The sequence below is a fragment of the Aythya ferina genome (genome assembly GCF_964211825.1).
Source record: "Aythya ferina genome assembly, chromosome: 14".
Classification (NCBI taxonomy): domain Eukaryota; kingdom Metazoa; phylum Chordata; class Aves; order Anseriformes; family Anatidae; genus Aythya; species Aythya ferina.
The window spans coordinates 8,768,629-8,796,363 of record NC_140312.1 but is presented as its reverse complement, the minus strand read 5'-3'; the positions used below and the strand labels follow the sequence as shown (position 1 = coordinate 8,796,363).

Sequence of the window (27,735 nt, the reverse complement as noted above, 5' to 3'; positions counted from 1 at the left end):
GGAAATCCTGGATGCTTCTGGCTGATTTCAAGGAACAGCTTCCTTTTAAAAGAAATCTGGATTTTTTTTGTTCTTATGTAGAACTATAAAATCTTTTAATTTATGGGACTGGTGAAATACATGGCAGAACAACTCTGAAACATAGAAATGATGGGGAAAACCCATTTTTACAGACACATATCCAGAGAAGATTATCATAAATTTCAGGGGGGAAAAGGCACCAGACTTGAAGCATTTCTATATAAAAATTCAATTTCACAAAACAATTTTTCCCATGTAAATATGTCCAGCAGGGAAGTTTCTGGGAAGGGATATGCAAAGCAGGCAGAGGGACTTCTGGAAGGAGATGCCTTTGCTGACAGGTCAAATAACTGACACAAATTGCAGCCCTAAATCTTACATCTTCAAAACTTTCCATGCCCTTTTTGAAAATATGTGCTTCCAGGAGACTGGAAACCACCAGACACTGGCAGCAACCAGGCGAGGCAGCTCAGATGAATTTTCATCCGCTGTTTAGATGTCACCTTGTCAAAATCCCTTTGGAAGCTTCGCTTTGTCACTCGGACCCCGTGCGCACGTGTGACGGCTGCGTCCTTGCCGAGCTGCTCTCAGCAGGGACTGGTGTTAGAGGTCGCTGTCTGTTTTGCCTGGCACCAGCCAAGCCTGTCTGATTATTTGGAGGAGAATTGGACGGCGGTGCTGAGAGTGAGCTATTAAACCGGGCACCTGCGGATCCTGCTCAGTATGCCTGAGTGCTGCAAGCCTGCGCAGGTTTCCACCATGCCTCGCACCAGCAGGCGATATTGGTGTCGTACCTCGGGCTGGGACAACGTAATTATCGTCACACCCTGCCCTCCTGCCTCGGTGCAATTTGCTGTCAGTGTTGCATTAGCAAAGGGAAAAGAGGGGAGGAAAAAAAAAAAAGGCATGTTTCCAGTGAACAGGTAGTAATAGAGATGTTTGTGTGGCAGTTGTGACTGGTGTAATCTCAGTTGTTACACAGCTCTAAGCAGGATTTAAAACAGTCAAAGATGCCAAAACAAATGGCAAAGAGATGGACGGTCTATTAGGCACAGCTCATTTGAGTCACTTGGAGCAGGGAGACTTCTACCTGTTTTGTGATATACTGGCTGCTAAACAAGAAGAAAAGGGGCATGGCCCGGGCAGGATGTGCCCCCAAAGAACAGGCTGGTGCTGGGTCCCAGTGACCCAGGCGAAGCTCTGAAAGCAGCTGTATCTGCTCAGCTCTTCCTTGGCTGCTGGGCTTGAGCTTTCCCTGCTCAGTGCCCAGCATGAGGGGAAGACCTGGCCCCATGCTCCAAGCCTGTGGTCTGACCACGTCTCACCTGCCCAACCCCTGAGCTACAAAACCACCGTCCCAAAGAGCTGGCCTTTGTGCTTTCATTTGTCGATTACTTGCTTGGTTGATTTTGGTGTTTTTCTGCAGCAGGACCTTTGTCCTGGTTTGCAGTCAGCATTTACATTCAAAGCTGTTGCTTCGGATGCCCCTAAGGGATCAGAAACACACTTCCCCTTATAATCCAGCCTGGGCTGCTGAGGCCCCCAGAAATGCAGGACCTGCTCCGTGCCAGGGCTGCTCTGTGAGGGCTGGGCTGCTGGAGCTGAGGTGCTGTTCACAGCTGCCAGGTGTGAGGCCGTATGGCGCAAGCAGCTTTCTTCAGCAGCACCCTGTTTCTCACTTGCAGTCCCACGGCGAGCCCTAGAGAAGAAGACAGCCAGAGGCAGCTGCTGGCTGGCTGGGAGCATCCTGCCAGTGACAGGACATGAATATCTCCTGTTCCAGCAAGTGTGGCATGCCTGCTTGCCTCTTCTGGTAATGGAAGGCACTTTCCTATCCCCAGCAATGGGCATTGCACATATGACGTTCAACAGAGAAAGCCATAATTGCATAAACTAATGACTTGCAGAGCAAGAGCTTTCCCAGGGCTATATGAAAATGGCTTGTGTTTGTCAGCAAAGGGTAGACAAGGAAAATAAATTTCAGGGCCAGCTGGTTTATGTGCTTTTGCTAAGTCAGTCTGCTGCTGGTAAGGCTCTAATTGACCAAACTGTGCCCTGGGAGTCGTGGTTGTGCAGGGCAGCAGCCTCCGTATGGCCGTTGCTCTCAGCTTCCATCGCTCTGCTGGAGGTGTTTTCTCTCCCGCGCTTTCTGCTAGTTTTACTTCTCTCTACGTAATTGCTTACTTAATTCCTAAAGAGAAAAGAACCAAAACAAGAAACTTGGATGGAAAGATAGATGAAGAGCTCCTTTTGTACTGGAGATCATCAAGAATTAATTTGACATCCTTGCCTTGGTGCAGTCCAGACTTCATTAAAGCATTTGCAAAACTCCTCCTGGCAGCCAAGCGTGCAGTGGAATAAGTCTGGTCTCCCTATAGATCGAACCAGTATCTGCCTCTGGGTTTGGCTGGTCTCATTTAGGAAATGTTTGTGTTGCTTGCTGCTGCACGGAAGGGACTCTTTGTACTCTTTTGCATAACAAAGCAGCGTACTCCTTCAGCAGGGCATGCAGCAGCAAAGCGGCTGCGGAGGCAGTGAGTCCCTGCTGCGGTTTGTTGAATAGATGGAGGAGTGGAGCGGGAAACCAATGGGACAGTGCTCGTGGCCATGAAAATAGTATTTGAGCTCGTTCTTTAAGTCAGTCTCAGAAGGAAAACCATCTTGGTCCCAGAGCGAAGAGGATGGAGTTTTTCTGAGTTACCTTGGGCTGAGCACGCAGCCATCCTTACCCTTGCACAGGCTGCGTCCTCCTCCCCAGGGACCCCATGCCCCTCGTGTGCGTGGCAGGGCCACGATGTCTGCAGGGCACGCAGACCTTTCCCTGCTGCTTTCCCATCTCCAGCAGCCAAATAAGCAAGCTGAAGTTACCGCAAAGTGGTTGTGACGAGCTGACCCAGGGAAAACGTGTTCTGTGCCGCTGCGTACTGCCAGCCCCGTGGGCTCCCCCAGGGAGCAGCCGGGTGCGAGCCGTGCCAGCGTGGGATTTAATTTCATTTTCATTAGAAAAGGTGGGAGCCTGTTGTGAAATCGGTGAGAGCAGCCAATCGTAATAAACACTTCCAGGAATTTAGCTCCTCGGCATCTCTTGAATGAACAATGTGCATGCTGAGGGGCTGCTGGAAGTCGGCCTGCGTGGCTTTGGGGGGATGGTTACCCGCTAAAATTATGCTGCAGGAAGAGTTCCAGTTTTGCTAAATATAGCAAACAATGCGTACGCAAGTCATGACATCTATTGTGGGATGGAGGCAATGGACAACTGACCTGATATAGCTTCTGGAAATGCACTTTGGCCTGCAAGCAAGCTGCAACTGTCACCCTTTCGGCTCTGTGCTGGGGAATTGTGGACAGCTTGCTCCAGCGTGTGCGAGTACCGTGGTGTTTGCCATGGCATTATTCTCACTTACACGCACGTAATTATATGTAGCAACTTCTTTTAAATAGTTTGAGGCAATGTAATGACTGTAATTAGGCTGCCACATGCTCCATAAAAAGAAAAAAATCCCCTAAACATAGAGCGCATTGAGCTAGCATGAGAGTAAAGTTTAAGAACCTGAGCATTTACTGTGTGCTTGATGGCCTAGCATCGTCTTTCCATTTCCACATGTGGTGACCTCCCAACGTGCAATGCACAGGCCGTGGCTGTCCCCTCCTGCTGTCCCCCACCTCCGCTGTGACATTGCAGGAGCCTTGGCCAGCGCTGCTAAAACCCAGCTGAGGACTTCTTGAGTGGCGGTTTCTCTGCAGAGCAGGTTTGCTTGCTTAGCCAAAGAGAAAGGATGAAATAAACAGCCCTGCAGTGGCACGAGACTGCAGAAGTGCAGAAGCCATCGTCTGTGCACGAGCAAAGCCGCTGGTCGCTTCTGCCTCCCGCAAAGCAGTGCTGACCCCGACGCTACCCTCCTGGGTGTCCTCGCCTGCTCTGCACCCGTTGCCATCTGACCCCCAAGGGCTGGCTGGATGGAGGCTGCTGGCTGTTTACAAAGAGCTTAATTCCTTTTGCAGTAGCCTGGGCCTGTAATGGAAACACCAGCATTGGTGAATCTTTAAGTAAACACGCAGACACTGGGGGAAGTATAACAACTCTGAAGAATAATGACTGAAATGTCAGGCATTTATTATGAAGTCAGTCCCTGTGTTGACAGCTGAGCCTATTTAAAAGCATTCTTGATCAAAAAAGCCAAAGGCAAATCTGATTCTTAAATAGCCCAGTTGTTCTTTTTGGCCTAGTTTTTAAGATTCTTCAGATGAAAAAAAAAATGTTTAGAAAATATTTACAGACATGAGAAGTGCAGGATCATGTTACAGCTGGTGACATCCCAGACCTGCGGTAGTGCAAGGACAGCAGTTAGGGAGCAGGAGGGAAAACAGATCCTTGTGCCTTCCTCAGAGGCATCGTCAGCCTTCAAGTCGAGGTGCACGTGGGAGCTGGAAGAGCCAGAAGTCAGCAGGGCTTGGTATGAGGCTTTGGGGAGCTCTGTGGGCTTCTGGGATGTGAAAGGAGCGGTTGTGAGTGAGAGCAATTTGGTGGGCTTTGGGAGCTGTAGAGGTGAAACGGACGGTGCTGCGTGGTGTGTCATTGAAGCAGAAATATCAAAGAACCACCCTGAACTGCGTGTGGTCTTTCCAGGTCAAAGCTTCCCATGAGAAGGCCGTAAGATTTGGCAGTGGGTTTCGGGTTTGGATTAGGGTTAAGAGCAGAGGACAAGGGTGGGAGTAGGGAGAGGGAGAGAAAATCCAGCCTAGCAGAAGAGATGGAAGGAAAAAATTGTTTACTGAAGACTGAGGCTAAACAGGAGTGTAAAGCTCTTCACATATGTAAAAAGCTACAGGGAGGAGGAAGAAAATGCTTTTTCCTCTCCATCTCTTATGGCCAAGAGAAGATGTTGTGAACATAAGCCAAACCAGAAAGACAGACATGGGGAAATGGTTTTTGCTTTTGAAAGAAAATGGAAAATTATCTGAAACCATTGGTTATACTATGACATCCTCAGGCTCCTCCAAACTTTATTTTCTAATAGTGCATTAATTTATGGTTATTACCTTGATATTAGGGAGATGGGACAGCTGGCGGTAGCATTTTGGAAGGTCACAATGCCAGAGCTACAGAGTCAGACATGGTCAGAGCCAGCAATGGGGGATGAAATCTCGAGCTGAGACCACAGACTTTGGTGGCTGAGGGTTGGCTTGGTAAGAACTGAACGAAAAAAACAGTGTCTCTTGATATTTAATTAGGGTTCTCGTAAATAGAAGCACACCAGAGACATCACTGTTTTCCCTTCGGATAGTCACAGATGGATTTTGCTGACGCCTGGGTTCAGGAGGGGTGGCAGAGCGTGCCCGAGGCCTCCAGACCAGCTGACGTGATGCAAATGGCTCCGTGGGGACAGCTAAGCCCTCCTGCACCCAGCTGTGCAGCCTGCGGTGTGACCCCCCCCCCCCCGCCGGGCAGCAGCTCCCTGCCAAGCCGATTCCTGTCTGGCTCCGCTGATGGGACCGGGGTCCCCTGGGACCTACCCACCAAGGTTTTACCCAAGTCCTTGAATTGAGGCCACCAGACCTTCATGTCTGCTGGCAGAGGTTAAAAAAAAACCCTAATTTTGAGGTCAGATGCAGGAGCTGGGAGGAGACGGGTGGATGGCAGTCCCTCATGTGGCTGTCCTTGTGTTTCTCATGTTCGTAGTGCTCCTGGGAACTGCACAACTATGTTCTCCTGATGAAGGACATACTGTGCTGGCAGCACAGTAAAGGACTAGATGGACCTTTGGGGCTAAAACAACCATTTCTATGTCCTCATTTAAATTTCATTGATTTTTCTAAAGAGTTATGTCTCCCTTGATGGTCTCAAAATAAAACCTCTTGCCCTGACCGGCACAACAGCCTCACGATTTCTATGTATTGACAAAGCGGTTTTCACACCCTGTCTCAACATGGGCAAGTTATTCTTCAGCATGCTCAATCAGAGGCTGAGAAAATTACATACAGGCGCCTCCTGCTGCTGCTCCCCCTTGTGTTTCCCCTCCTGCCTTCCCAGGGGCAGGTGTTTGGGTGAGCTCCCACCTGCAGCCTGGCCACCCAGCGTCAGGTTTTCACACGAATATCTCCTCCCGACGTGGGCACTGCCCAATTAGGCACGCTGCCAGGGTACAAGTTTGCAGGGATATTTTTAGTCGTCCTCCGAGGTTCCTTTCCGTCTCTAGATTTATCTTGGCTGAAACAAAACAGTTTGCTTGGCTACGCTTTCTATCCCAAACTGGTTTCTGGCTCATTTCTCAGGGTCAGGGAGTCAAGGAGTTTCTGGAAAGGATTCCCCAAACTCAAATGCTTTCAGCAGCAGCAGAGATGAAGTGTGGAGGCTCTTACAGTGGCCCCACCGGTGTCTCACGGCAGGCTGTCTGGACTACCTGAGCATAGTGCTGAAATGGTGCCATTTTTCATCTTCCACTTAATTAGGGCCTTGCTGGCCATTACACATATATTACATGCTGTTATATATATGTGTGTGTCAGGATTTCAGATGAGGAAGCCCTCTAAGCTCTCAGAATGGCAACTGTGCCATTTCCAGCATGTAAAACCTCCAGCTGCAATCCTCAAAGACCCGGTTCTGGAGCTCGTTTCCTCTGTTTGCCTTTCCGAGGGCCATCTGGATAGTGTTTTCCGTGAGCAAGTAAGAGCTGAGGACTGAGATTAACCTCAGGATCCTGAAAGCTGTGAACTGGGCTGCTCCTGGAAGACGCTGCGCGTACCATCTTGCAGCCCCATTGACAGGAGCTGTTTGCATGGGAAACTTCTGCTGTCAGGACTGGTTACTACAGGAGGCCTCGCTCTCCTAGCTTTATTTCTGAGAGTGGCAGTTCAGCTGTGCAGCTCTAAATATACGTTTCCTGGGCTCGATGCCCTATTTAGGCCAAAGCCTGCACTTTGCCTCTAAGAAGGCACGGGCTTGCCGTAGCAGTGAAGTAGCTGCCTCTGGGGCAGGAATTATCTTTAAAAGGAGTTGGAGTGGATATTTACCAGAACTGGAGCCGGAAGATGCTTGTCTGTTCCTGCGTATACAGAGGTGAATAATTTTTCCTAATAGCTTTCGGGGAAGTTAAGTTGTAACTAGACAGCTAATGGACTTTGCCAAGATTTGGGGCTATTTGTGGCTCTGCGTTAAGAAGGAGCAGAAACAATGGGATGCTCCATGTGACCGAGCCATTTGATCCTTAATCTTTCAAACAGATTTTCCAGAGAAAGACTGGCCTTGAACTCTGTTGCAGTTTACTTGCTACCTTCATCTTCCCTCTGCTGTCAGGGAGTACCCCTGTGGCTGCGTGAGCAGCTCTGAGCCAGCCAGCTTGGGAACATTGGGGTCTGCTTCTGAGCACCAAAATTAGCAGCAGCTGTTGAATTGGGTTGTGGAGCTCAGGCCACAGTGGCCAAGAAAGGGTTAGAGGGCAGAAATTTGGGGCTGTGTCCCAGCCCCTTTTTGCTTGGCTTGCTTTAAGTCAGCACAGTCTGGTCTGCACATTCCCAGGCAGGGATCCAGGCTCTGTCCCCCAGGGCATCCTGCTCGGTGTGCCAGGGACAGACCCACCCTGTCCCACCCTTCTGCTCAGATCTGCAGCCAGGGGAGAGCTGCTGAGCCCTGGTGCAGATGCTCTGCATCATGACTGCAGCATCCCCAGCCTGCCTGAGCTCTGGGGCAGCCAGAAATGCTTTCAGCTCAACAGTGACCGCAGTGATGGAGCTGAAGCTATGTCTGGTGCCTTGTCGGGGTTGGATCCGCTGGTTCTAGCATGCTTTGCATCAGGCATTTGTACTATCTCGCTGCTTCGTGCACTTGCTTGTCCCCTGTTTTTCAGCCAGTACCTTGCCCTTGGCATCATACTCCTGGGCTTCAATACCACCTGGGAGGACATCGGTGGGGAATGGTGCTCTACTGGGAGCATCTCCCATCCCCAGCAAAAGCTGTTGTTTCCCTTCCCCAGTACGGATGCTAAGTTCAGGAAATAGGGCTGGTATGGGATCTCTGATTAATGCATCAGATCTTGGTCCCTGAGAGTGATGTTTACAACTCTCAAGCTGGACACTCGCACTGACCTAATGTCTTTGTGGCTTTGGGCTGCATTAGCACCATCTGCCAGCAAGGGAGAACTTTCCAGCTCCCCCCGCCAAGCAGGTATGAGGGTGGATCATTGCAGGATTTCATGCCAGGGTGTGCCGGGAAAGACCTGACTTTCCCCAGAAACCATGTGTGATTTTCTGTTTGTGGTATTTGCTTGTATCGAATAATGCACTTAAGTTTTTTGGAAAAAGCCTGCAGTCCAGCCCTGCTACAATGATGGGTTCTTGTTCTGGTGCAGGTGAAGGATGGGATCTGGGAGCTTCCCAAAGGTTGTGCTTCTCAGCTGGGAGGAAGCAGAGCTCCTGGTGGGAAGTCCCTGACAGCCTGCATGGTGCGAGGCATCCAGCTTTGTGCCCAGGACTCACGCAGAGCTGGTGCTTCCAGCCCCTCCTGCCCTTTGCTATAAGCAGAGCGTGCCTGATGCGGGATGAAGGCCAGAAAACAAGTGTAGAAGCCTTGGCTGAGCTGTCTTGCCGTCTACCCAGCTGCTGAGCATTTGGGATACTCCAGATTCCTGGAAGCTTGCTGCCTTATTACAAACCATCACTGTCATTAGACTTGTCTCTAACAGCTCACAGACACTGGAAAGCTGGAGCCAAGCTGCTGCTCCAAATCTGCAGCTCTCGTTGTTGCTCCTTGCTCTGTGCCTGTGACTATTACCGTGCTCTCGGCCTGCAGGTGAGAAGTGCCCACTCTGCTCGGTGATGGTCCTGCCACAAACCCCAAAGCCCCACGGACAGCCTGTCTGTAGCTGCGCAGGACCACGTCCAGCTCATTCCCAGACAGTCGCTAAGGAACAGCTTTTCCACTAGGTAGCCTGAGCTGTGGTTTAGATGAGAGGAAATTTTCAGTTTAAAAGCATCCTTCCATCCATTCCGTCATCTTCCAGCGAGACTTTTGCCTTGCAGAGTTAAGATGAGTGTTTCCTGTGGGGGTGAGACCGATTTGTTTTTTCTTTCTCAAGCCTTAGGCTTGGCAGTACAACCTCCAGCAGCAGTGCTGGGAACTCTTTCCCCATGCCATAAAACTGCTGGTACTTGCCAGATCTCTCCTTGAGGTGGTCACAAGAGCAGCAGCTGAAGCAGTCATGTAGGTCTGTAGTGAGACCTAGCCCATACAGCAGAACAGACTCTGAACCTCTGTTCCACAGTGGGTGCTGAGGACACCACCCTCTGCAAAAGGCCAGATCCTGGAGGTGGCTCGCAGCACTGCCAGCACACACCGAGCCCTTCACCTGCAGCAGGCGGGTCCCAAAGGGTCTCAACAAAGAGGAGGCTCCTCTCGCCAGCTCTCCAAACCGGGTTCAATTCGGCTCTCCAGAAGGAAAAGTCACCTGGAGCTGAACATGCACTGTAGAAAGTGGTCCTGGCAGCTGCAGCAGGGCCAAGGAAGGCTCTGCTTATTTTCAGCCTAGAAAAACAAACCTGATGATGAAAAGCTGGTTAATATAGAAGCCTTCGTACTGGAGAAAGGCTGGGAAGGCTGCAGCAGGCAAAGGCGGTGCTAGTTGCCTCTTTGCAACAGGAATATTTTGAAACTACCAAAATACCAGAGTTTCTTCTCAGCTGAAGCCTTGCACATCATTAAAATTCCTTGGTCCATTTCTAATCCTGACCTCAAAGTTTATGATGATGTTATAAAGTCAAATGCCATCAGCAGTGGGAATAAATACTCCCACTTGGACAGGGGTATCATTGAAAGTGATGTGGGGTGGGCTTCCATCAGCTGAATTTCACCATAATTTTTGCTGGCAGAAACGCCTCAGTTTTAAAGAGACTTTTTTTTTTTTTTTTTTTTTTTTTTGGTCAGCACATGCTGCCTTGGGCCATCTGTCCCTGGCTGTCTGGTTTTTGTCACTCTGTGACACCTCCCTAAGGCTTGACAGCTCCCAGGATTGCTTCGAAGACACTAAGCAGAATGCCGCCCCACTTTGAAGAGTTCCTGCATCAACAGCAAACCCTGGCAAAGGTTTGTTTTGACCAAAACTGGAAAGCGGGCAGGAACCAGACCCTTCTGATGTGCTCTGCTGTGTGGTAGCTGCTGGGTGGCCCTTGACCCACTGTTGCTTCCCGTTATCTCAAGCCTGACGTGGATTTTGCTGTCCAGAAGTGGCTGGCATTTAACAGAAATCCTATTTCCCGACAGAACAGTGCCTGGGGAGATGCAGCCCTGCTCAGCCATCTCACCACCATGACCCTTGGTTTGCAAGCTCAGGAGGCACCTCACTTTATCAAGAGCTGCTCTTGGCTAATGCCGGGTGATGTTTCCAAGAAAAGCCACGGGCAGGAAATATATTTTGCTTGGTGTGTGCTGGCCTTTTTGTAACCTCTCCAGCGGAGTCTGGGTGGAAGGAACCAGCTTGGACACGACTGGAGCTAGGTTGGATTTAGCTGCACCACAAAGTCCAAGCACGGCGAGTGAGCAGAGGGAGGCTCGGCCCCCCCTCCGGCCAGCCCCAGCTGCAGGGACCCCTCCAGGTAAAAACCCTGCTCTGTTCCTCACAATGCAGCAGAATTAGAAATACCCCAGCTGCAGGAGGCACATTTCCACGATGCCCTTTGTGCCAAGACGTCGAGGCAGTTTGCACTCCTAAACCCATTTGGGGCTTCAGTGCATTAGTTTTACGCGGGGAGTCATTTTTCATCTCTCCCTTGACCGCAGCAGCCCTGGGAAGAGGAGCCCGCATTGCCCCCCTCCTGCCTCTCCCCCGCTTATTTCGAGTGAGCACCGGAGCTTCCCCTCGGCTCGATCACACACTTTTTTTTGTGCATCAGCCGCTTCTCCAAGGACCACAAAGAGAGCTCCAGAAGCTATTTCTAACTGAAGCAAACTTCAGGATCCACTAGAACCAAGCTGTCTGATTTCCCCAAAACCGGCACGCTTCAAGGGACCGCCACCGAGATGCTTCAACCCCCGGCCCACGCCTCGCTTCTGGCACCTCGTCGGGCTGCGGTTGATTTTTATTTTTTTTTTTGGGGGGGGGAGGCAGCGAGGCCGGGCCTCCACCCCACAGCCTTCTTCCCTCCGGACCTCCCTCCAGGCACCGGGGTCTCGCCGCTCGCCCCCGGGGCTGCCCCGGTCCCGGCTCCTCGGCGGAGCAACAGCGGCCTCCAGTGCCCAAAGCTCCTCCCGCGGGTGCGAGGCTCAGCGAGGCCGGAGGAAAAAAAGTCCACCCCCGCCCACCCCCTCTTTTTTTTTTTTTTGGTTTGATAGAAAAAATGCAGCTTTTTTGGGTTTTCCGGAGCGTTGGGTGGATGTGACCTGCAGGGCAGGGCTCAAGCCAGTGGTCCCTGTGCTGTGCGGAGGAGGTGGGGGGAGGTCGGCGTGGAGGTGACCTCTGGGACCCTTGCTCCTGGCAAAGGTCTTGGAGCACAGGATTTAGTGCTTTGTTCTTAGCGAACGTCAATGAGATTCATGAGAATGCTAAAATCTCCTCTGCTGGAAGTTTAGGAAGGGAAAACAGAAGTCTGGGTGCAATGGGGAGACTTGTTATGCCATGGCCTGACCCTCCTTGGGAATGTCCTGGCCTTTTCCCTGGGGCTCCAGCAGTAATTTTTGCTTTTGTGGATGTTACAGAAAAAAAAAAAAAAGAAAAAAAAAAGGAAAAAATAAAAACAAAACCAACCAACCAACCAAACAAACAAAAAAAACCACCAAAACCCCAAACAACAACAACAAAGCCATATTTTACAGGAAGGTTTTTTTGAATGTCAGGGGAAGGGCTGTGCTGTGTGTGTGAGAGAAATCCCAGGGCAAGCCACTGCAGTTCTTCCAGTTTATTAGGAGTCTGTAGAGGTGAGGGACAGCTTTGTGCTATCTTCTCCAGCACGGTTGCACCTTTTAGTTTTGAGCGGGGTCGGAGCGTGGGGGTGGGTTTTGGCACTTTCCCCGGTACTTTATCCGCACATTAGTGTGTCTTTGCCTGGAAGAGAGGTTAAAAATGCCTTCAGGTGCCTGATACACAGCAGAGTCTGGTTCAGAGGATGAAGAAAGAAAGGAAAATACTGCTTAAGTCATCATTTAAGCGTTATACACTGTTGTAAGTAAGCTCACATATTTTTGACAGGGAGTTCAGGGTTACCATGGACATAGGTTAATTAATTCCAATAAGCTCAAGAGCTGGCACTTCCTACCACCTCCTGGCAGAATAATTCACCTTTTTGCTGTAAGGACAGATGTTAGGCACCTTTGATGCCTGCCTGGCTGTGAATGATAAAGGTTACGACTGTGTGTGTGGGTTTTTGCAGACAAATGCCTGTCATTGTGTCTTGCTTGGGTCTGCTCCCAACTTCCCTTGCTGACTGCTTCTGCGTCAAAAGTGAGGAAAATATTAAAAAGGAACCTGCAAAAAATTGCTGCTGTTATTTTTGCCCAGTAGCGGACCTAAGTACTCTGAATTGCTCTGTTTACACATGGAATCGTGATGTTGTCCTCTTTGGAAAGATCCCCCTGATTCTCAGGTGCATAGTGAAATGCTGGTAAAGTGATTTTCAAGCTATTTTGCAATTTGGAAAGAAGCATTTTGCACGCTGCTGCCAGTGGGATGACCACAGGCAATGGGTGATGCACTGGTGCACAGAGGCCCAGCAGCTGCTCTCACTGTAGATATCCCTGGGCTCCTTGCAGCCCTCCAGATGTCGTCAGGCCAGTTGCACACCCCAAATGGCTGTTCCTAACCCCACAACTTCTTTGCTTGGGATCTTTACTGGGGCGCTGCAGAGCCTGGTGCTTAGAGCCAGAGGGGCAGCGCATTTCCAGGAGCCAGGAGCTTGCATAAACAGGAGTTTGGAGGAGAGGGGACTGTTAATTGTTAAAGCACGGTGAGCACCAGCACCAGCTGCTCCCTTCCCTCTGTGGATCCACCACCAGCTCTCTTTTTCACACCTCATGCTTTTCCTCCCTTGACTCCCGAGGTCTCCATCCCCTTTGAAGCCAGGCTCAGCACCAGGAGGATGCATGCAGTGTCCTCAACGCTGCTTTGCTCCCTGCGTGCCGGGCTTTGAAGCCTTCCTCGCTCTCGTTCCCCCGCTGCTGGTTCCTGGCCAAAGCCCTAACGATGTTGTGTCTGACGAACCTCCCACCCCCATCTGCTGCACAGCGCAGCCGGCAGCTGGTGCTGGGCTGCTGGCTTCCAGCACGGTCATTACCGCCGCGCCAGGTCATTAACTGTGGCGCCTTCGGTCAGGGGATCCTGCTCAGCACCTCTCTGCCCGACTGCTGCTTCTTCGGCCCTTCAGTGCAAAAGAGCAGGGCAGGAGCAGGGTATGGGGCTGGAGCTCGGGTCAGTGAAGGAAAGAGGGGCTAGCCAGAGCAGCAGCTCTCATCCAGGCTCTTTTCTTTGGTGGTCTGGACTCTGTTCCTTGTTACTGCAGGGTTAGCTGGGAGGAAATGCTCCTAAAAGTAGAATTTGGCTCCACAGCTCCACTCATCCAGGGACAGAAAAGGTGGAATTTGAGCTCCTGTTAAAGGCATGTCTGCGGGTGGCAAATGAGTGTGTGATGATGGCCCCAAAACCCGGCCTCCAACCAGGGAAAGTCAAGGGTGAAGCTCCCTTAGCCCCACAGACTGGGGCACTGGGCCACAGACAAGCCTCAGTCTTCCCAACAGGGATTTTCCAACACCTAATAGCATCGAGTTGGAGGTAATTCCTTCACTCGTCTGACATGGAGCACTTACAATGTATAAATACACTCCGAATTACCCAGGACCCAAGCCAGATGAAATAAAGTAAGTCCTGCCAGACACTTTGCTAGCTATCGGACCTGGCCTTCTGCTGTCAGCGCAATCTGGCACCAGCACAGATTAAATAAAGGCTTCTTAAAAATAACCAGAGCAAATTGTAACCTTTCATATGCGGAGAAGACAGAAAGCAGAGCTCAGCTGTAAACTGCTGGTGTGAAAAGCCATGTTTTTTCCTCAGCCACTGCATGTCTGAGCTCAGCTGAAAAAAAATATATTTTCCTGCCTGTGCGCTAGATCTGGACACACTTTGGGGGTTCTGCCATTTATCTGAGCTCCTCGACACCTGCCAGTGCAGCTGAAGCCATCGCTGCTGCAGGTGTGGGGAGATTTTGGCCGGGTGGTCCCCGTGTGTGGGCAGATGGGGCTGCAGCGTGTGTGCTGTGAGGATCACCCCATGGCCCTATAACGCAGCCGGAGCCCACGTGCTCGGAGCAGCAGGAGCAGCATCTCCGCAGGAGGCCAGATGAGTGCCAGATGTGCTGGGCTGGCTGCCCACGCCCCAGCCAGCTGCGTGCTAGCAGCTTGCTTTCTAGGAAATCCCAGGCACATGTGGTACCATCATCTGTGGGGTGCTTGGACTTTGCAGGAGGTCCGTCCCGATACTCACAGGTTCTGGCTGCACAGCAAGCACTCGTTGCTGTATAGGACATCATCCGTGCCACAGATGGGCTCGAAGATCTTTGTACAGCCTTTCCTTAGGTCGTAGTTGCCACAGTTTGCCTGGAGACGGGAAGGGATAATGCTGAAATTATTAAACATGCTTTCAGCTTACTGAAAGAGCTTTGCATTCACAGGGTTGTGCATGTCTTGTGTATCTTGGTAACCCATTCCAGCTTGCTCAGCACTCTGCTGTGAACTCTCAGAAACACTGGGACCACGTCACCATCCCTTGGCCAGCTGAACTTCACCTGGCACGCCCATGGGAGTGACAATACTGAGCAAGTAATGCTCCACGGGCAGTCTTTGGCCAGGTTCCCCCCAGTTTTTATTGCCTTTGGCCACAGGGATGCCTGCCATCACATTACAAACTGTAGAGGAATGGGAGCTCTGGTCTTCTTGGCAGGTAACAGCAACGTTCAGCTCTGTATTAAGTTTTCCTCAACTGAGTTTGGGGGAAGTGCAGTGGGAAAACAACACCGTCACTGGGATTTTGCTGTGGCATAGCAGGTGGAAGGAGTTTCCTAGGCACCAGTATGTGCTGCCAACCCAGCAGCTCACATTAATTCATTGTATTTAGCAAGAGTGGCTCCCAGGTGCATGGGGCAGTGCTCTCTCCCCTCAGCTGGGCATGCTCTCGTGCTACAGAGAAATGGGAGCCTTCACCTCTGTTCCTTGGTCAGCAGCGCCGTCTGGCTCAGCATCTCCTAGAGAAAATGTGGAGAGAGAGAGAAGACACCTCAGCACCCTTCTTCACTCAGGCTGGCGTCTTTCACAAAAGGTGTTTCAGCCTGAGGACCATACATCTTTATGTTGTGCTTTGAAAAGCCCACCAAATAAATACCTCCCGTCATCTCCCGTTTTGCTGCTGGGTCCCTGCTGCGTCTGCCTCTTCCCCCTGGCAGAAAGACCTCAAGGGTGCAACTCCCTGCCAAGGCCTAACAACTAAACTTAAAGTCTAACAACTTTCCATGATGTTTGTTTCAGCTGCCAAGGAGCAAAGGTGGCTGCTGTTATCTCCTATAACTTGTTTGTGGGTAGCTGAGAAACTCCTGCCGGTGCTGGCCTGCTCCTGGAGTGAATCCAGGGGGATTTTTCTGGTGTCAGTGGTTTTGTACCACAAGGCAGCAGAACAAAAGACAAGTTGTTGAAAGGGAAGATCTCCTGAAGGGTTTCTACTAGAAGGAGAAATGAGTGAACCCCGAGGTCTTACACCAAAGCTGGTGGGAGTAAGCTGTGACTGTGGGCTTCTCCGTGGAGATGCTGGCCCTGAACTGATGGCTAGGATGGCATGGTTGGAACATGTGGTGGGGGTTTCAAAAACAGCCTGAATTTTTCTGTGAAAAAACAGTACTTAGAAGATCTTGCGTTGCCTGTAGATCCAGAAGTCATTTACTTAGAGGATTTAGGCAACATCTACATTACCAGCCAGTGTGGCTCAATAGCTTTGGGGCTGCAGTGGGACCGTTTGGTGCTGAGGACCTGGCAGCTGCACCGTTTGGTGTTTCAGGGACTTTACTTTGGACGAGCACCAGTCCAGTCCCAGGAGCTGAGTCTCGCTATGTGCTTAGCTCCTCTAAAAGGCAGCCATGTTCTGTGCTCAGACTGCTCTGCAACGGCAACTGCAGCACGGTAAATAGGATGACGGAGGACTTGCTTCAGAAGCATTGGGAATGAGCCCCCCTAATGCAGAAATCCCTGGTGAGCGGGACCCGAAGAGCAGCAACAGCTCGTGTTCTCATCCCTCTGCACCATATGGGATTTTGAAAACACAGTTGGCTTAAATGTTGACTTTGGGAACGAGATCTGCATTTTCCCTTCTATAGATCTGTTTCCTGTCGTCTTGGCTTTGCTTTTTTTAAAACAAGAACAGCACCTATTCCCTCTAAAAGAACGGCACTTTCCTAGAAACCACCAGCTCCCAGACACGTTCCGGCCCTGAAGGAAAAGCGTCAGCCCAGCAGGTCTGTTCATTTTGGGAGCCAGGCACCCTTTTAGAGCCTTTCCATCAGGCCTGCTTGCAGACCACCGGTTTGGTGCCCGTTGGCCTTTGCAGCATGCCCTGGGAGTGCTCTCGTTCCCTGCCCAGGGCTGGAGCAAAGTCCCAGCAGCAGCTGGCCTCTTCCCAGCCCTGCCTCCCCACGTGGCAGACGCGGGGGCTTTAGCGAGGAGAGGAACCAGCTCCGAAGCAAAATGTTGCACTCACCTTGGTAGAAGCAGATTGCCAGGAAGAGGAGCAGGAAAATACCGACTGCCTTCATGGTCAAGGTAATACTTGACTGGAGACGGTACAGGGGAAACAGGACAGTTCTGGCTCCCTGAGATCCCACCTCCAGCAGCCCATGCCTGGACCTTTATACCTCTTGCCACCTCTGGCACCACCCTCCGTGGCCAGCTCCACCCCGGAGTCTTGCAGTGATGACATTTGACACACGGGGACAAGGCCAGGTGGCAAATGTCACACCAGTGCTCACAGGGCTGAAAGCCTCAGCACTCGCCATGGAGGTCACCATCCTTATCGCTGGTGGGGCTGGTGGCAGACAGCTTTTGTCTGCACTGCAAAACAGGAAAAAAAGTGATTTTGGACAAGAGGGAGGATGGGGAAATGGGCAGGGCAGCAAGGGGAATGCATCAGTGAGCTCAATCCCATTAGTAGGAGTAGAGCAGCTTTGATTAATGACCCTGCCACAGCCACTCGCGGGGCTCTAGGGTGCCACAGCTCCCCTTCCCACCCGGACAGATGGAGGCAGCAGCAGGAGATGCTGCTGGAGGGCAGAGAGCCTGGAGGTGCCTTGGGCTCGCTGTGGCTGCACGCTGAGTGCTGTTATTTTGCCTGCACATCTCCCCGATGGCAGGCAGGCAGCTGAAATGAGCTCGCTGGGTCAGATGCTGCCCATCTCCCTGCCTGCATGTTGGAGTAAGCCCCAGGGATCTCCTACATTTACTCCGCCAATAGTGCACTGTGGAGAGCGGATCAGTCCCCTGGGTATTAGAAGGATTAATTAATGTTTCTAAAGCACTTTGATATCTCAGCCATAAATCACTGGAGAAGTGCAAAGCAAATTATTACTAATGGGGGCTTATGACTCAAAGACAGATTTTTAATTAGCTGAACAGAAAAAGTCAATGCCAAGAGCAATTCAAGGAGCTGTTTGTGAGACAGAAATCTCAGCTCACGTCGGCAGCTGCTCCACTGTCCAGGGGAGACCCCGTCCAAACGTGGCTCTGGAGGATGCTTTCCCCTGCCAGAAATGTCCCTTGGGAGGCTGTTTATGTGGGGTTGGAGACTTTCCCTGCTTTCACCTGGGTTTCCCTCTGCTCTCCCTGGGGCGAGCAGCAGCACGAGGCTCTTAACAGCATCTCTCATTTCATTAACTCAGAGCAGAAAGCTGGCTGTAGGTACGACCTCCTGAGCCAGCTGTGAGCAGCTGGGCTGGGTGCTCGGTGGTCTCTGTGAGCAAGCAGGAGCCCTTTAGTGAGCCCAGAACAAAGATCCCTGTGGCAGCATCACCCTCTGAGGAGCAAGGGAGGGAGGGATGGTCATTTTTAACAACAGAAGGAGGTTCATCTTGATCCAGCACTGCCCCCATCGCTCCTCCAACACACCTGGCAGGTGAATAAAGCAGATGATGCCAAGAGGTGCTTTGGTCTCGATTCCCAAAGCTGGAAGAGGACTTAGCCAAGGCGTTTATGGTTATACGCCAGGCCAACTGGGGATAAGATTTTTCTTTTCAATCTGTAACACATGTAAATAGAGCAGTGCTGAAAAGAGTTTCTCTGATTACCCTTGTTTAGGATGTGCCCACTCATGGTAAAACATATTTGCACATTTTCTAGTTTAGAGAGCCTCACTCTAGCCAGGAAATGTGATAGTTTTGGTTGTCCAGAAACAGAAACGTCTTTCCTCAGATTCCTTGGAAACATCCAGGCACATCTCCAAAGTTGAGTTTGGTGGGTAAATCCTCAGTGTTTACGAAAGCTGCTCCGCAGATGGGAGCTGTTGGCTCCTGGGACTTTTCAAGTGTGTATAATACTGTGGTTTTCATCTTTCCTTCCTCTGCAAGTCAGGGGCACTGAAGCAGAGACCGTCTGCTGACCTCTCCCTGCCTCCTGGACACTTCTCTCCTCATCCTCCTCTTTTAGGCTCCTGTTGGGTTTACAGTGACTTAATTTCACGTCTGTGCCCCCTCCAAGAGCTGTACGAGATCAAGCACTTTAATACCGAAACAGGTTGAAGGAACTCCACATTACGCAACACAACCAACTGAATTTTATTATTGCCTAACAAACTGAGCCAAACCAAACGATTTAAGGGCAGTTGCCTCTGCCAAAAGAACAACACGGGCTGCTAGCACTGCTGCAGCCAAACAGCAGCACACGAGGGCTTTAATGCGGGTTCTCTGTTAGCAGTTGCCCTCCCTCCCCAGACGCCTCTCCTGGCACCTGTGTGCTAGTGAGATGCCTTCAAAATGTGGGATTTCACATTCTGTGGGATTTCACCTCTCTCCTGATTGACATATTCTACATCCCTCAGGAAACAGAAACGCTCGGGGCTTTTTTTTTTTTTTTTTTTTCTTTGAGTGGGGAGGAATGAAAAAGAGCTGTGAACCGCTACTGCGCTGGGTGCTCCTGGGAGAGGGAGCAGGGAGATGTCTTCAGCAGTGTGGGCTTTCTCGTGATGTGCCACCTTGTCAGAGCAGCCTGTTCCTTCCAACACAGCAGCCGGAGGAGCAGAGAACCATGAGTCAGGCGGCTCCCCCCGCCTGCTGTGCGACTCGCCGAGCTCAGCACCCATCGCGGGGAGATGGCGAGGACCCGCAGGCTCCGAAGCTAATGCAAAGCCCCATTCACTGTGCAGAGTGAGATGCCTGGCCGTGACAGGCTGGAGAAGCACTTGTTGCACCGGGGCTGGATTTTTTTTATTTTTATTTTTTTAAATGTTTGATATACTGAGAAAAACCAGCAGCAGCACCCCGGGGAAGAGTTGCAACAGAGTCACCAGTCAAAAGCATTCAGAGATCACAAACCAGGCCCAGATGATCATGAATCACAGCTTAGAAGCCACAAATGGTTCTTAAGCCCCTTCAGAATAATGGCATTTGCCAACAGGCTCCTTTGAGGTGGTTCATATTTTCCAGCCTTCTTCTGAAGCCGAGAGGCACTGGGCTGAAGCAGGAGCAGAGCAGCTCTGCAGTGCCAGGCCTGGGCGTTAAATGGGCAATATGGCACGCTTGTACTGGTGGTGCTGGGGCTGTCTGGGGGCTCATCTGCTGGGGATGGTGGCCAAGGGATGGCCCTGCAGTCCCATCCCAACCCCTGCCACCAAGCAGTGGCCGTGCAGCCCAGACCCCGCACCGTGGCCCTGTGCTGGTGCCATCCCAGGGCTTTGGTTGCTTGGGGGAGGTGGTGGTGGCCTTCCTTCAGAGGCATGGAGGCAAAACATCCTTTGGGGACCTGCAGAAGTATCTTCAGTCCTCACTGTGTTGACAAGACAGGCAGGAGGCTGGTTGCTGCCCTGCAGTGGCAGCACTTGGGGTGGAAGGAGTGGGGGCTGGAGAAAGGCAAATAGGAAGCCCAGGAGACACAAGAGACATTTCCCAATAAGGCCAAAACTCTCTTGGGTCCAAATCCCTAAAGCTCTGCTCTCTGCTCACTTTACCAGGCCCAGAGCTTGTAGCAGTATCTGTGACGTTGCCTGTGGTATCTGAGATGGCTTTGAAAGCAGTCTGTGCAGACAGGGCAGATGAATGGGCCTTGTGCAGGGTGAGCCCACATAGGGGAGGAGGAGATCTGGGTGTGCACCCTCCTTGGTGCCTGCAGAGAGATCTGCAGGTCACCTGGAGGAAGGGGAATGGTGCAGCTGGATCCACTTGGGCCCTGGGGGCAAAGCAAATCGTTTTGCATCAGGAAGGTGAGGGCTGGCCACTGTGCAGTGATCAGCTGTTCTTGTATCCAGGGGCTGCAGCTGAAACACAGATTTCCTACAGAAATAAACACAAACAAACACATAATTTGTCCACTTGTTAATCCATAGTGATTCTGTCTTGCATTCTTTGTCGTTAATGCTGGAAAAACTATTTTGTTGCTCAGTGTGTATGGAAGATATTGAGCACTCAGACAGTTTAGGAAGAGGAAACCTCTGACTAACTGGTGTGAAAATACCACTTATTTTCTCCAGCTGTAGGAGACTCTTTGGAGCCCAGGACAGTATATCAATTTGTTTTCTCCTCTTTCCTGGGATGAAATGCTGTCCCTGGGGCCTCTGGTTTCAGGGGAGGAGGCTGAGCATAGCCACGGGCGAGAATTAGCAAATGATCATTCCTACTTTTACCAAAGCTTCTGTTTGTTACCCTTCAACAAGGGCAGCGTGGCCACGATAACAACCTTTGGAAATCTGCAGGCATTGGCGGCTTCGCCTGAGGATGGGTATTGCTGACAACAGTGTCTGAAAACAAAAGCGTCGCATAAATCATAGCTTGGGTTGTTCAGAATGCCAATCAAATGCTTCCTGAGGAGGATGAATGTGCTGGGGACAGGCGACGTGTTTGCACAGATTGCTGGCTGAAATTGGCTGGGCTGCAGCTGCACGACTCTGCGGCGTGAGGGCAAGCTCCCAGCCCAGCTCCTGGGCTGTTTGCCCATCCTGTCTCACCACTGCAGGGACACCAAGCCAAGAAATCTGCTGTGGCTTTCGGGGTGAGGGCATGTGGCTGATGGGACCAGCAATGGTCATGGCAGTGGTCTCAGGGCACTGGTCCTTGCAGAGCTTGTCCCTGCAGGGACTGTTCACCCTGCAGCAATCCCGGGTGAGGGGCAGTGCAGGGTGCTCCCAGCAGGGCTTTCTCTCCCCCTTTTTTCTGCCCCTCTCCTCAGCTCCTCTGTGGGGTCTCCACGGGCTGTGAGAGCACATGGGGTCAGTTGCCCAGAAGCTACATACAACGCAGAGCTCTGCTCTTCTTGCTTTCACTGGCATTATTGGAGAAAAAAACATCATTTTCCCACTCCTACAGCAAATGCCTAAAGCAAAGAATTCCTTTATAAAATTGCTTCTTTATTAAACTCTTTCTGCCTCCCACCTCCAGTGCCCCTGTGGCTGCCAGGGCGATCCAGGGCAAAGCGATTAAGTGCTGCGGTCAATAATTGGATGAACACGGTTTTCAATCTCCTCCAGCAAGGGACTCTACTTTTCTCCAAACTAAAGCAGCCCCCCCCTGCCCACTCGATCTTCCTCGCAGCTGAAGGACATGCAAGGATTTGGCATACCCCTTTTTCTCAGGGTCACAGACTCCTGGAGGATGATCTGGTCTAATCTGACCTTCATAGCACAGCCCTGCTCTGCCCCTGCTCCCATGGTCCATGTGTGCCTCACCCAGGGCTGGACCTTGCTTACAAGTGAGTGAATAATTGATCAGGGCACTGGGAGAAGACGGAGCTGCACAGAAAAAGGATGGGAGTTGATGGAGACAAGTTGCAGGAAGGCTCATCCCAGCTGTATGCAATGAAAAAAATCCACCCTGAGGGTGGCCAAGCACTGCTGGGGGGCCAGCACTGCAGTCAAGCACTGCAGTCCCCAGCCTTGGAGAGGTTCCTGACCTGGATGAGCAAGCCAGTGCCTTCCACGAAAGCTCTCAAAAGCCAGCAGAGAAGCAACAGCTTGTTCCCTCTGTGGTCCTTAACTAACCCAATGTACCCAAGACCAGGAGCTTTTTTTAGGCTGCTCTCCATGGATATTTTCACATTTCTTATATTCCTTCTTAATTTCTTGAAAACATATGTCAAATTTTGTCAGGTTTTTGTACTACTTTCCATTGCTTTGGAATGCAGTAAATAAACAATCAAACGAAAATTGCGAAAGACTTCCATTGCAACCCCAGGAACATTTGGAATTTGTAGCTAATCCCATGGGTGCCACTGGCAGAGCTAACCACTATTGATATATGGCTTGCTCCCCGGCCCAGGGCCCTGGAAAACACTGCTGTGTTTCTGATTTCAGTGAAATATGTGGCTAGAAGTGGCCGAAGCTCTTAGGTCTATCTCACTGCACCATTTCAGACAATTAGAAGAGACGAGGCTTTTCTGCCAGAAACCTCTCCGCCTCTTAGCAATGTGGGAAAATCTGGCTATGAAAAAAAAATATAAAAAATAGAAAGATGCAGAAAGGAAGGGAAAAGTAATGAAAGCTATGAAATGAGGCTTTCATTTCTGACAACATTTCTTCTTCCCATTAGCCACGGAGAAAATTTAAAATGAGAAGGGTGTTTTTTTTCCACAGGCTGATAGAAATGAGATTTTGGGAGGAAAAAGAAAAAGTAGCGGATGTGGGTTAGAGCTGGTGACAGTGTTTCTATTGCTGGACTCTGATCCTGAACATGTCAAAAAAGAGAGAGAAAATCTTGGTAGAGGTTAGAAACGCTGCTTCTGTTTCCAGAGATGGCTTTTCCTCGAAACCTAGCTGCCATGAAGCACTGTGAGGCTCATGGCAAGTTCTTTCAAAAGTTCATTTATAAATTTGGATTGCATTCATGACGAGCTCTTCCCCTGCCAGCATCTAATGTTAACTCTGGTTGCTGTAGCTGCAATAAAGTTGCGTTTATCGTCCTGCTGACTGTTCGTATCTGCTCTTTGGTGTGGGTAAGCAATGTTCCTGCACCCTCCTGTGTGTCAGCATGCCACACACCTCCCGAGTGAAAGCTCCCCAGAGCTAATAAATGTTGGTTGAATACCACTGACAAAATTCAGCTACCTGCTGTTGACCCTTGGGTTGGGCTGAGGCTAGACAAGGCCTGATTAACACTTGCTCCGCTTCTTAATGACCACTTAAGCTCAAAGACAGAAGCTGAAAGTTGAAGGCAGCTGAATTAAGGTGCTCTGGGCCTTAGCTGATGGCTTCTGCTTATTGTCCCTCCAAAAGTGTGTTTTGGTTTGAACACCACGAGCTGCTGTCCTGGCCAGCAGCAGGAGGATATGGCTATGAGGTTTTGGGGAAAAGACACCGGGGTCTGAGAGCATCAGTGCTGGCAGCCCTGCCACAAAGAGAGTGCTGCGGCTTGGTGTGCTTTCAGCTTTGGTCAATGGCCTTGATTAAAGAAGGATTTTGTCTTTGATTTAGGCAGCCTTTGAACATAGTGGCTAAACATTTCCTTTCAATCAAGGGTTTCCCTTTGATTTCTGCATGTAGTCAGCTCCCCATGTCCCTCGGTGAGCTTTGCACTTGAATCGCTTCCCTAATAAATGTGACATTATTTTTGATGCCTGGTACGTTGTTAGCTTGGTTGGGAGAGCACGGCACGTTGCAGTGAAAGCTCCGTCTTCAGCCCATCAGGGATGTGAGGAGCGGTCCTTTTGCTCTGGTAATGGAGATTAAATAAGCCACTGCTGAACCTTCTTTCCCAAGCAGCTTTTAACTTTTTTTTTTCTTTCTTTCTTTTTTTTTTTCTTTCTTATTTTTTTCCCCTCTACATGAGGAAGTGGCTGCCAAAGCCCATGGCTGCTGCCTGCAGTACGCTTTTCCTTCTTATCCTCATTCATCCCTGCCAAGGATCCTCTTTTCTTCATTTCTTCCTCTTTTCTGAGCTTCTGGAGGCCCCTGGCTCATAACTTCACACCTCCCTTAGCAAGAAATTTGGCTTTCCTGTGTAAAGCCAGCTGAGGTTCCCATGCTATGCCATGCTTTCCATAGGAAGTGCTCAGAGATGCTACAGAAGAAGAAACCCAAGCTGAAGGCAGCCCTGCAGCTGCTTGGGGCAGCTCTCCTCCAGCACAGATCTACTCGCCAGGAGCAGCCGGTGATGCTGGTGCCATTCCGTCATTCTGTGCCTGCCTGACATTTGTGTCCTTTCACTGGAGTGGGCGCTTTGTTGGGCAGGGGCAGCCTTTCTCAGCAGACCCAGGCTCTGCAGTTTCTTTGATCCTGTAACTTCAGCTTCCAGCCTTACAGAGCCCTGGGACGTTTATGGACGCAGAACAAAGATGCACAAATGATAATTGAAGCCTCTACACAAATGCTCAGCGCTGGCCAGGAGTGTAAGTCACAAGTAATTATCATGATGCCCGGCTTTGCATTTACAATGCCATATTGTTATAAATTAAAAGCAATGTTATGAGACTTAGAAAGTCAGAATTGGACTGGAGAGGTAAAATCCAGGAGGAGGCCTCTGGGTCCTTCAGAAGACAGCGTGCCGTATGGCCCCTTTAGTGCCCAGTGCCCAGGCCCAGCACTGCAGAGCAGCTCTGCTCCTGCTTCAGCCCAGTGCCTCTCAGCTTCAGAAGAAGGCTGGAAAATGTGAACCACCTCAAAGGAGCCTGTTGGTAAATGCCATTATTCTGAAGGGGCTTAAGAATCATTTGTGGCTTCTAAGCTGTGATTCATGATCATCTGGGCCTGGTTTGTGATCTCTGAATGCTTTTGGCTGGTGACTGTTGAAATTTTCCTGGGGCGCTGTTGGAGCATGCTGCTTCTTGCCTCTCTCTGGACTTCAAAACATTCAAGTCCTTGACAAAAATTAAATCCTAGCCCTCTTGTGAGGACGCAGGCAGCTTTCTGCTGTGCAGATCCCTCCCTGTCTGGGAAGTGCAGGCACCAAGCTCAGTGTTGTCCACTGGCCTTCCTCCCACCCTATTTCTCAGTTTGCTTGGTGTGTGCACCGCCTGCCTGAGCTGCCGCATCCGACCCCTCTCTCTTTTTCCAGCCTACACACAGGATTGCTCCCAACCTGGCCCCGACGAACAGTGTTGGATGGGCTGTAAGGCAGCACGTGTGTCCTGCTGCCCCAGGCTTGCAGAGGCACCTCGGCGCATGCAATGCAGTGTGTGCACCTCGAGGTCAGCTGTGGTGAGCCACCACCACGGGGCGGTGTCACCCCATGTCACAGCTGTGTCCCTTCCCTCTGTGTCAGCAGGCAAGAGCTGGCCTGTGTCACTGCAGAGTCACAGGAAAGATCAAGACGAGACATGGAAGATGTATTGTTTGCAAGAGATGTGAGGAGAAGCAGCTTCGGCTTGCAGCAGCTCCAGATGGACATGGGCAGATGCTCTACAAGCCATCACGTGGGGGACACGCTGCCCTGCTCTCTGGAGCCTCTGGGAGATACACAGATATCTGTGGTTTCTCTCCCACCACCTCCAGTCCCACAATAACAGCAAAGCAGAGTTTGTGGTGAACACAAAATAACCCGAAGCAGAGCTCCTGCCCAGGACTTGTCCTTGTCCCCAGGCTGGCGTGATGTCCCCTTCATTCCCACACATGGGTTTCTTCTTGCATTGATGCAAGCATCCCTCTGGAAGTGGTGTCACATCATCCCCTGGGGCATCAGTGCCTTCTCCCTGCTGTCCTGCACTGGTTCTGGGGACCTCCAGCTCCTCCCAAGCCATGTGGAGCCTGGTCTGGGAGGACAAATCCAGGCGGGGGTCCCTGGCTCCTGCTTGGGTGCGATGCAGGGACCCCTCAGCTCGGCAGGTGGTGGGATGGGAGCCTAACAGGAGCCCTGGCAGAGCAGGGAGGGCTTGTCACCAGAGGGGTGTCTTCATCAGGGTGCAGGTCACAATTCCCCTCCGTAGGGAGGAAGTTTAAATAAAAGATGTGGTGCCTTCCCCCAGGCCAGAAGGACAACAGCTGCTAAGTGCTGTTAATGTCAAAAGCCCTCAATTAGGAGAACCGCTGAGGGACAGCACAGGAAGCCAGATATAACTAAAATAACTACTGCGAGGCACTGCCATGAGGGGTGAGACCCCTTCCTGCCTGCACCCCAAGGTGCAGGAAGGATTTGTTCTGCTCCCTCCTTGCAAAACAGCCCCACACACCCGGCCAGGCTGTCATCAGTGGGTCCTGCAGGCATGGCAAACTATCGGGAATTTAGCTTCGCATCCAAATGCTCTGCTTTTTCCCATAGACGTTAGGCAGCTTTTTTTTTTTTTTTTTTTTTTTTTTTTTTTAAATGCATAAAGACAACCAATTTTTCTCATTGGAAATAAAAAGCCTCTGACATCACCTGCTGCTTATCTTGCTGCAGTGACATGTAGTTTCTTTCCAAGCCTAAAGAGCACAACCCTGACTCCAATAGGGGCTTAATTGCTTTCAATCCTGTTAATTGAATTTGGCTCTCCTGTGCCACTTAGCACTGACTGAAGGAGGGAAACAGGAAAAAGAGAAAAAAAAAGAAAAGAAATCTGGGAAACAAGCTCAGCTGGCCCAAGGGACATGACTCCTGCAGACATTATAAATGCATGTGCCCCTAAGCAGGGGGCTCTCTGAATGGGGTAGGCAGTGATGGGGTCGTGTTGGGAAGTGTTTTGGGGGCTGTATTAGGAAGAAGTGGCTCCTTCAGTGACTGCTGGCCTTTGAGAAGTCTGTGGGCTAAATACTAGGTTTGAAATTAAGGTAAATTCTAGGTAATAATGAGATTTGGGGTTGTAGGGGACTGCCTGTGCTCTTTGGGTGGCCCTGCTTGTGTATGGCTGTGACCTGTTTCAAACCCCAGCATTTTGGGGAGCAGGTAAGGTAACTTTGGAAGAGGTGGCTCTCTCTGGGTGGACCTCTTGCAGATGGCTTGGAGGAAAAAGCTCCTCCACCAGCAGTGTGTCTGCATCTGCCTTGCTCATGGACAGGCAGGTTTCTGGTGTGTGCCAGGTTTTGGAGGAGCCCTGCTGCGCTAACACCTGCACTGGCATCTGTGCTTACTCATGTCTCCCGCAGCACGAGAGAAGAGTGACCTCTCTAGAAGTCAGCTGGCTATTCCTGGTTGTGCGGGCAGCATTTGCTGTGAGAATAAGAATTTGAGAGGGAGCTTCCTCGGCTGTGCGCTCTGTTCCCTTTTCACAAAGGGGCTGTGTGAAATCTCCGTGGTGTTTGGGCTTCTGGTCCCCCTCAGAGAAGTGCAGAGAGTGGCTGCAGCCTCTGTCTATGAGGCAGTTGGGTAACAGTGGTGAGGTCTGGCTGCTGTTGTCTTGATTTCTGGAGCGAGATCTGCATGTTAACGAAATCCGTGGGCATCCCTCCCACGCAGCCAGGGCAGCGCCGTGCTGCTGTGCCGCATGCAGGCAGACCACGGGCGCATCGTGAGGTGCTGCTTCTGCTGAGCTCCCTGCCTGTTAGTTCCGGCCCTCTGCATGCTCCCTGGTGCTGCTGTGATCGTTCCCAGGCTGCAGAAGCAGCAGCCAGGAGTGTTTAGGGGAGTGCTGCCAAATAACAGCACGGCGAGGCCTTGTGGTAA

The 27,735-nt window shown here is 51.0% G+C and overlaps 2 protein-coding genes across 19 annotated transcripts in view; one reads left to right on the top strand and one right to left on the bottom strand.

Annotated features, from left to right (window-relative positions):
* Nucleotides 1–27,735, top strand: part of LOC311444706 (serine protease inhibitor Kazal-type 5-like) — an 82,535-nt gene that overhangs the window by 12,953 nt on the left and 41,847 nt on the right. For 11 of the 18 annotated variants that reach the window (XR_014698005.1, XR_014698006.1, XM_084536067.1 and 8 more), the window contains exon 1: nucleotides 26,742–26,903. The exons of 1 other annotated variant lie outside the window; for it this stretch is intronic. Coding sequence is in view for 1 of the 17 variants with exons in the window: in XM_084536075.1 (XP_084392201.1) it covers nucleotides 26,778–26,782 (5 nt within the window). In the remaining 16 variants the exon portion in view is untranslated. Of the gene's footprint in view, nucleotides 1–26,694; nucleotides 26,904–27,735 lie in introns of those variants that run through there. 6 more of the 18 variants (XM_084536072.1, XM_084536069.1, XM_084536071.1 and 3 more) reach the window with 4 other exon arrangements.
* Nucleotides 11,814–16,855, bottom strand: LOC311444720 (pancreatic secretory trypsin inhibitor-like). The gene is made up of 4 exons (XM_084536099.1): nucleotides 16,734–16,855; nucleotides 15,194–15,234; nucleotides 14,478–14,590; nucleotides 11,814–12,050 (listed from the first exon to the last, which is right to left on the bottom strand). Exons 1-4 carry the CDS (start codon nucleotides 16,786–16,788, stop codon nucleotides 11,969–11,971), a joined length of 291 nt encoding a protein of 96 aa, XP_084392225.1. The 5' UTR covers nucleotides 16,789–16,855; the 3' UTR covers nucleotides 11,814–11,968.